The following is an 8900-nucleotide window of genomic DNA, read 5'->3' on the forward strand; positions in this document are numbered from 1 at the left end:
CACATGTAGTCTCTAAGCATAGGTAGCATGAAGCTGTATTTAACCTTATTGTCCCTATGTGTATATGCACTATGATATTTGTTATATGTAATATGTTATAACAGAGCCAGGACTGCATCACATGATAATGATTTTCAGGTATCACTCCCTACGCAATAAGTGCCACACCTAGGAGAGGCTCAAAGTCTAAACAGCTGAAGGAAGTAATCACTGGAATTAGCATCTGACATGGGTAGACGTAATGGTCAGTCAAACAGACCCTTGTGGACATGGTCTAGGCTAGGGCACATATTGGATTTATATTTTAAAAGGCAAAGCCTGTAGCAAGAACAACACCTGATTATTCAAACTATTCTGGGAAAGATGTTTCTCATGGTGGGAAAATTAAGTGAGAGACAGTAGCCTTCAGATATGTCTGAAAGGATGTAAATATTCTCCTGGTTATAACAGACCAAGAGAGACTTCTGGTCTGGTAAACCAATATGCACTTGGGGGGCAGGAAGTTACATGCATGGTACAGGCTCCCCAAGAATCCAGTGGATGATGTATGGAAATGGCCAGATGAAAAATTATATTTATACTCTGCCTTGAAAGCAAGTGTTTTGTCTTCAGTTTTCCCAGACATAGGGAATGACAGGCCCTCAGCCAATCGGCTGAGTGAAACAGGCTGACAGGAGAATGTGCAGGAGGCCCTGATACAAAAGTCAAAGGCAGGACATATTTTCTAACATGTTTTGCTGAGTAGGAGCTGCATTCTTAGGTTTAAGATGTAGGTTAAGATCAAATTACTGCCCTGATTTATGTATTTTGTTTATTATTATCTCACTGTCTTTCTCAATATATGGATACTAATTTCTTACGTTTGATCCTGTTTTTATAATAAATCTTTTTGTTATCTTTTATAACTTATGACTGTCAATGATAACTGATTTCAAATTCTTTGGCCACACAGGCAGTCCTCTTCCAAGGAAAGGTGGATCTATCATTTCTGAGCACATGACCAGACAAGGCTGTGATTCTTCTAGCTGGCAAAATCTGCAACAAGCTGGCAAGATATGGGTGAGATGGGTAAAGCTGAAGTGCCACTGGTCAGGGAAGTGACTTCTAGAACATCTCAGTCTCGGGGCCTTGAGGATAAAGAACACCCTTGAAAGTGTGAGATCACCCCAGGAGTGTATCACAGAGCTACACCTGACCACGTCCAGAGTCAGGGTGTGTCACACATACGCACACCCTCCACCATACCTTTCCACCACTTTTCTTGTCCCCATCATTTCTGGAAATGAAAGTAGGGTCTGAACAAGTTCAATAAAAGGGGTGCATACAAAGCAGCAGCTTCTGTTGTATAATTTGTCTGTGTCTTTCTCTTCATCCTCCTTCTCATGGCACTCCTAGAGTGCTACTGTCAATGCTAAAAGCTCCTTGATTATTACTACTTACTACATACTGGTTACATTTTATGACCCCTAGTTCTTATATTATGAGACAGTAAATAATAACTTCTTATTTACTTTGTCTTCACTGTTTAGTATTTTATAAACCCTTATCATGTCCTCTCTCAAGCATCTCTTTTACAAACTGAACAGGCCTAGCCTCTTTAGTTGCTTCTCAATATGGAAGCCCCTCCACACCACTAATCATCCTTGTTGTCCTTCTTTCTACTTTCTCTAGTTCTTCTACATCCTTTCTGAGGCGTAGGGACCAAAACCAAAACTGAGCACACTATTCAAGGTGTGGAATGGCCAGGTTTGTACAGAAAAACCTAAAAAGCCAAACCAAGATTGCCTTGGCTGAGCATCTGCAACTTATATGGACTTTTAAATGGGAGTTCAAGACATGCTGTGCCTTCCAAGAGATGCCTGCACCTAGCAAAAACTGGCCATTTATATGGCCATATTCTACTAACCCTCCCCCTTGTCTTGTACTAACTTGCTTTTAACTATGTTTTAACTCAACACTTTTCCAACTAGGGGTCAAAGCCTCCAATGAAATTTAGTGACTACTGATGGACTCAGTCCCACTAGGAGTTGCTAATTAACTACTGCCACAAGAAGGGAATTATAACGAATGGGTACTTCTTTCACTTTAAAGTGATCAAGGAAGCACTGCCTTATTAAAATGCTTTACAATATTGGGGGTTTCTTAAGGTAATTGGAAAAAGCCTTCCTTGCTTCAGGGAAGATAATTTTCAGCAGATTTCAGGTGAATGTATGACAACCATCTAACCAGCCTGCAGATTTAAGAATCCACATGTAGGCTGAGAAGATGCCTGCTCACACATACACGCACAGCAGTTTTAATACATGCTACATGAACTACTGAGGGCAGCATTATTATATGGATCTTTTGCCCCAATTTATTGAACTGTTTATTTACTCAAAAACGTGCTTTGAATTATCTAGCATACAACTGATTAACTTACAGAAAAATAACTTGATGTGAAAATAAGCATATACTATGTCATAAACATAAGCTCTTTCCTTAATGGGTACCCTGGGAACTCCTTATCCACCAACTCTTCCTCATTCAACAATTGTAATTTTGTAATTGTAATTCTGTTTATTTAGATTGCAAAAACAGTCAGAGTTACTGTGTAGAATTCTTCCACAAAATCTTTCAATTACTTTAGATAATTTCAAGTTAATGTATAACCTAGGAGGGAGCTTTTACTGATATCAAGTAATGCATGTAGACTAAGGTCTCATCTGTGCCATTACCTTTCAGGCAAGATTTAGGACTCTGTGACTACAACCCACAAAGAATTTTGCATGGTTTTAAAATGATACAAATGCAAGTCATGAATTATCTATGTCAAAAGATAAGATGAAAGCAAGGTTTGGATTCCCTAATAGCGGTAGTTAATTAAGTGGTCCTAATCTAGTGGTTGAAAAGACATTATTTTTTAAGCTTATTATCCATTCTATAGTACGGATACCTGGTACAATACTGTCCAGAAATATTCTTGCCTACTTACAACACCACTTTTGGTTTATATTGACTTCTGCACTATTGGAGAAATTTTCTTCTAGGTGAGTACTATAATCTTCCTTTCTTGTTGCACAGAATAAAAATGGAAAAATGGTGTACATCACATACAGATACCTGATGGCATTAAGCTGAGCAGGCTATCTGCCTCAACTTTGACTTTCAAGACAATAAAAGTTGTAGCATCTTCAGAAAGGAGGTACCATATCCCAAAAAAAGTATATATTCAAACAAAAGTACTCTGGGTTCACTGGGATAAGTATTTACTATAAATGTTGATAAGGAAGCCCAACAGGTAAAAAAACCCAATACAAAACATGATTTTCAAATAGTAGGCCAGTAGATGGCAGGATAATCCTATTCTGTTTTCTTCCCTTTATGAAGAATTCCTCCAAACACAGACCTGTACTTTTCCACCCAACATGAATTAGTATGATTTCTTCAGCAATATCATATAAAAGAAGACAACAACTCTGTTTTGACTACAGAGCACGCATGCCATCTTGATATATAGTTTCCTGATGTAACACTTAAGAAAGGCTGAAATATTTACAATCTTTAAGAGAAAGCTTAAAAAGCAAAGTTCAACCAAAAACCTTGCCATTTTAGAAGTACAGTGTCTTGCACATGGGATCATCCATATCAGCACTTTTTGTTGTTACAAGTTAAAGGAGACTGGATTTAACATTAAGGCTGCCTATAGCTGTGGAAAAAAACAAAACAGCACTTTATTTTCAACTCAGTGTGCCCATGCCAAGCATAGCACATGCTCAAAAGAGGAATCACATCAGTATGATCTGGCTCCCCAGTATCTGTATAGCTCACATGCTTCAGTGGGGTGTTTTGGTGTTTTTATCTAATAGCTGATTCAATCAGCTATGAAAATTCAATTAACTATTAGATTGAAACAGCTATTAGATAAAAGTACCAAAAAGCCCCGCTGAAGTGCATAAGCTATACAGATGCTGGGCGAGCCGGGTCAAACCGATGCGAATCCTCTTCTGGTAAAGTGCTGTTCCCCCCCCGCCCAATCTTTCAGCACTCCATATGACTATTTAAAATATTTATTATTTAAACACCATGTGGAGGGGTTTCTGCTCCATTCAATCCATCATTAAATTACGCAGGAAACACCAGGGAGCATAAAGAATGGAAGACTGAAGACATGAAAAGCCAAGGGAATTTGCCAAAGGAAGGGAGACCTTAAAACAGGTAAGGAAGACTCAAAAATTTTAACAGAATGCATTGAGTAATACATAAATGTTAGCAATGTCTAATTTTGTCTAACAAAATGATTTACACTTGCGTTATCTCTGCCTTCTCTGTTCTTTTTCCATTTTTTACACTCCTGTTTCTTAGTAGTATATCTTGGTGCATTTGTCTCCTTTCATTCTGGCATATATTCTAAGTTTTAGTTATTATTTTAAGCCGTTTAAGCATTTTTCTCTACAATTAATTAATTGTCTCCTCATCTGATTAGTTTTCTTTAGCTTACTTAGCTGACTTGGCATTTCTCCATCTCCTAAATTTACATTTCAGATATTTTTGCTCTGTATTCTCCCCTTATCTTGCAAAGCCTTTTTCCTTCTTCCTTTCTTCACTTTACTTATTCCCTTACTTCACGCTTCCACACCTTTCTTTTTTTATTTCTTCCTTTCTCACAAAACTTTAATTCAAACAGCCATGTATCACTAGACTTATTAAGAGTGATATAAGTGGTCCATTACTATATGGAAGCAGCAGCCTAAGAAAAATCAGCATAGTTATTTTGAAGCGATTCATACGATTTCTTCAAAAACGCTTCTGAGACCTTAAGCATATTGTTTTGTAATATGGATCTAAGTCAGCCAAACAGAAAAATGCAGCCCAAATGCCACACCTGAATTGCTATGACCTTCAGCAAATTACTCGCCCTGTTTATCCACATGTAAAAATCCTGGCAAGACTGTAAGACTTGCTTGAATGCTTTAAGATCCACAGAGAGAAAGCATTGGAGCAAAACATCTAAATGTTGACATTAATACAACAAAGACAAATACTACATCAAGATGAATCCACTAACGTCAAACGTATATCTGTACCAGAAGGTTAGTTACAGAACTACCTTTAACCTTCAACCACCTACCACCCATGGGGAATGTCTACATTCACACATTTACTGCGCAGTAACTGAAATTACTGCACAGTAAGGGCGCACGTCAGCATGTGCATGCCCATACTATGCCATAAATATGGCAATTTACGCCAACTTGAGTATAACTTTGATACCTCCATCATGCAGGAGGTATGGCATTTGCTGCCATTGTTTCAGTATTTCACTGTGTGACAACAGATCAAACTCTTATAAAAATCAGCATAGGCAATTTATCAAAAAAAAAAAATCAGGATGTTTCTTCACTTCATTTTTTCTAATTATAAAGCTCTGAGAATATTACATAACAAAACTACATATTTACTCTTTCTCATTCTAATGAAACAATAGCTGCAATCCAATAGCCCAAAGCTCTTACAAATCAAGCCTTTTTGTTTCAAGATTTCTCTAAGAATATGACAAATCCAAGTTTTCTGTAATAGGCATGTAAGCTTAAATTTGTACAGAAAAAAAACCTGTCACTATAAAAAACAAATGCCTTCAGAATGAAGTAAGCTAGTTAACTTATATAGATGAATATAATAAGGCAGCACAGTCTTCCTGAATCTACAGACAACTAGTGTTTCTCCTGCAGTTTATGACTGGCAACAGAGAAACAAATCAAGGATAAAGTGAGTTTCATGCTGCTGCTAAATCAGGTACAAGGGGCAAAAAAACCTCCTAAAATATTTAGGGAAGAAGGCAAAAAAGAGGTCAAGCTAAGATTAGACCAGTTATGCCCTCATCTCTGTTGCATCTTAACAGTAGGCAAGACTATTTGGAGAAAGAAAAAGAGAAAGTTCCTTATTTCTGCAAAGTGGGCATTAAGCTTCACTGGACAACCACTAGCCAGAGATCGATAGGGAGTTTTAGGAACAGAGCTTTATTACAAATTTCAGCCCTTTTCTTCCACAGGGGCTGAAGAGACTTGGAAGCTTAGCGTCTAGAGCAGGGGTGAGCAAGTATTTCAGCTGGAGGCCCTCTTGATGAGTTTTGGTGAGCTGCTGAGGGCTGGAATGGTAGCCCTGCCGCCTGGACGCCACATTGGGAACAGAAGTTCTGTCCCCTAAGCCCTGACTTTTGCCACCAGAAGTACTCTTGCACATGGAAGTACCCCTTTTGGGGGGATGTCATCTTGGAACGGGAAAAAATCAAATCACATATACTAAAAATCAAACATAGTTTCATAGTTGTCTACTTTAATGTATTTTAATTCTTTTTCAAAAAATATTTTTGTGCTAATATATGTGCATTTGCACAGTATATATAGAGGTGATTGCATAACTCAAAAATAAAGTATTACTCTTGTACATTGTGTGTTACAGGTGTGTAGGGGAGCGTGTGGGATGTGGTTGGGATGTGTGTATATATGTGTGTATGGGGTTTGTGAGGGAATACAGCTGTGTGTGGGGAGTGCAGGGTATGCTGGGGGTGTGCATATGTGGGGGGCAGGGTATGCAGGGGGTGGGTATGTGGGGTTTGAGAGAAGGTGGGGGAGTATGGGGACCCCCCACACATGTCCCCCTCCATGGTGCACAGCCCCTGCTGCTGGTGGCAGCAGTAACTGGCAATGGGCCCTTGAGGTGTTCATGGTTTGCGCAGGCACCTGTGCCTAGTGGACCACAGCTCCAGCCAGTTCCAGGAGCTGTACATGGCTGCAAGAAGCAGAGTCAGGATGGCCTGCCTCTGTTGCATGGAGCTCACGTGCAGCTCCTGGGACTAGCACGCTAGTGGGGGGAAGCCCCGGCTACCTTTCCTGCTCCCTGCTGCCACATGCAGCTTCCGAGACTTTACCAGAAGTGGTGGAGAGCCCCACTCCCTGCTTCCCTGTGGAATCCTAGGAACTGCATGTGGCAGCAGGGAGTGGAGAAGGTAGCCAGCTCCATTGCAGGGTGCTTATTCCCAGTGGCATAGGAGTCTTGGGAGCTGCATGTAAGCCCTGCATGACAGAGGTGGCCCAGCCTGGCTCCACTCCTTGCTGCTATGTGCAACTTCTGGAACTGGCTGGAGCCATGCACTGCCAAGCAGCTGTGCTTGCACAGGCCACGATCACTCTGAGGGCCCGTCTCCTGAGGACGAGGGTGGAAGAAAAGCATGTGGGCTGGGTGGGGTACAGTTAATTGGTGGGCACCCATGAGCCAGATGAAATTATCTGGTGGGCCAGATGTGGCCTGTGGGCCATATTCTGCCAGCCCCTGATCTAGAGTAATGCTCTGATTGCGCCTCATGTGTCCTAGTTTGAAATCTTACATAAAAAGTGCCAAAAAGATCATTTTAAGCAATAAACAGTTTATGTAAAAGAAAACTGTTTCCCAGTAACTGTGTTCATTTTATTTTCATTTGCTTTTCTGCTGAGCTGAACTGTCAAAGGAAAGGACCTAACATGCTGTGTGTAAGGTTTCACAGGGATCAAAATGTTGTTCTAACTGCACTTATCTTCTCCATTTACAAAAATCTCTTAGCAATCAGGTAATCACTAGGAAAGCTCTCAACAGCAGATCAACATGGAGAGTTTGTCATAAGCAGACTCCATCCAGTGAAACTACATTTCAACTTCTAATAGGAACCTACATCTAAACTTAAAACCACTTAATGCAAAGATTTCTAAGTTAAACTGAGAGAAGTAGTTTTAGCGTCAACATCATCTGCAGTGCTGATAAGGAAAATAAAGGCGGAATTTCAGCACTGGTTTACTTTCTTGAGACTGGAAGAGTGGGAGCAAGAGATCCTAAGTGTTTTATAATTAGGGAAGCAACTGACTGACACCAAGTAGACTGTATTCATAAACACTTTCACTATTAAAATGATGGATGGGTCACAGCCTAGTACTTCACTTGGAGAGTAGACAAGCGGAGAGGTATACAGTAAAAAGGACGTATGTTACTTACCGAAGTAAAAGCCAGCAGTTCCTCTTCAGTTAGTTTGTGCGTTGGATTGTTTTTTTGGAAGTCTATGCTATAAGACAAGAATTCAGCACAAACAAAATTAAAATGAAATCTATGGAACTTTATTATACATAAAGCATACCTCAAGTCTAGAAAAAAGTAATGCATTTCTCTTAGAAAAAATGTCATTATGACATTATGTATGTCTGACCAAGGATCTGGGTTTCTGTCATAATTTACAGTGGTTTGGGGGCGAGGGAGGGAATCTGCTTTGGGGATTTATTAATATGGTGGCCAGCCAAGGTGGTATTCAGAAAACATTACCTGCAAGAGCCTAAGCCTTTAGAAGTGGCTATTAATCGTTAAGATTTTTTTCTTCCTCAATGGGAAACCTAGAGGGCAGAGAATTATTTTATCAACCTTTCTTTATTTGTTCTTTTCCACCCTCAGAAATGTGCGGTTTGTGGATATTTAAAAAACAAAAGCAAGAACAAAACAAAACTAAGGAAAGGACTTAAGTGTCAAGGGAATACAAAGAAAGTAGCAATACCCAAAGGAAGACCAAGATAGCCAGAAAAAGAAGGCTGATTTCAAAGGAACTAAGATGTTTAGTTGACTCCCACACCCTGCGAACAACCTGACATGTCTTTATCAATCTTATCTAGCACAAGCTTATTAGAGGTGTAAATTCTAATATAATAAAGGGCTTAATCTGTCTGTCTGTGTGCCTGTCTGTCCATAGTGGTTTTGGGCAACAGCACACGCGCTGCTGAGAGGGCCGGTGGCGACTGGCTCCTCAGGCAGAGGGAAGCCCCGCTGCTCCGCAGGCAGAAGCAGGCAGGTAAGCAGGAGGGAGCCATTGCCTCAGGTGGAGGGAAGCCCTGCTGCTCCCCAGGAGG

General features: G+C 40.2%; 1 protein-coding gene across 1 annotated transcript in view; it reads right to left on the minus strand.

Annotated features, from left to right (window-relative positions):
* Positions 1-8900, minus strand: part of TTC27 (tetratricopeptide repeat domain 27) — a 215503-nt gene that overhangs the window by 133134 nt on the left and 73469 nt on the right. The window contains exon 9 of the mRNA XM_019549711.1: positions 8005-8071. Within this exon, the coding sequence (XP_019405256.1) occupies positions 8005-8071 (67 nt within the window). The remainder of the gene's footprint in view (positions 1-8004; positions 8072-8900) is intronic.

This window comes from Crocodylus porosus, unplaced genomic scaffold (assembly GCF_001723895.1).
Source record: "Crocodylus porosus isolate Cpor-Errol unplaced genomic scaffold, CroPor_comp1, whole genome shotgun sequence".
NCBI classification, from domain to species: domain Eukaryota; kingdom Metazoa; phylum Chordata; order Crocodylia; family Crocodylidae; genus Crocodylus; species Crocodylus porosus.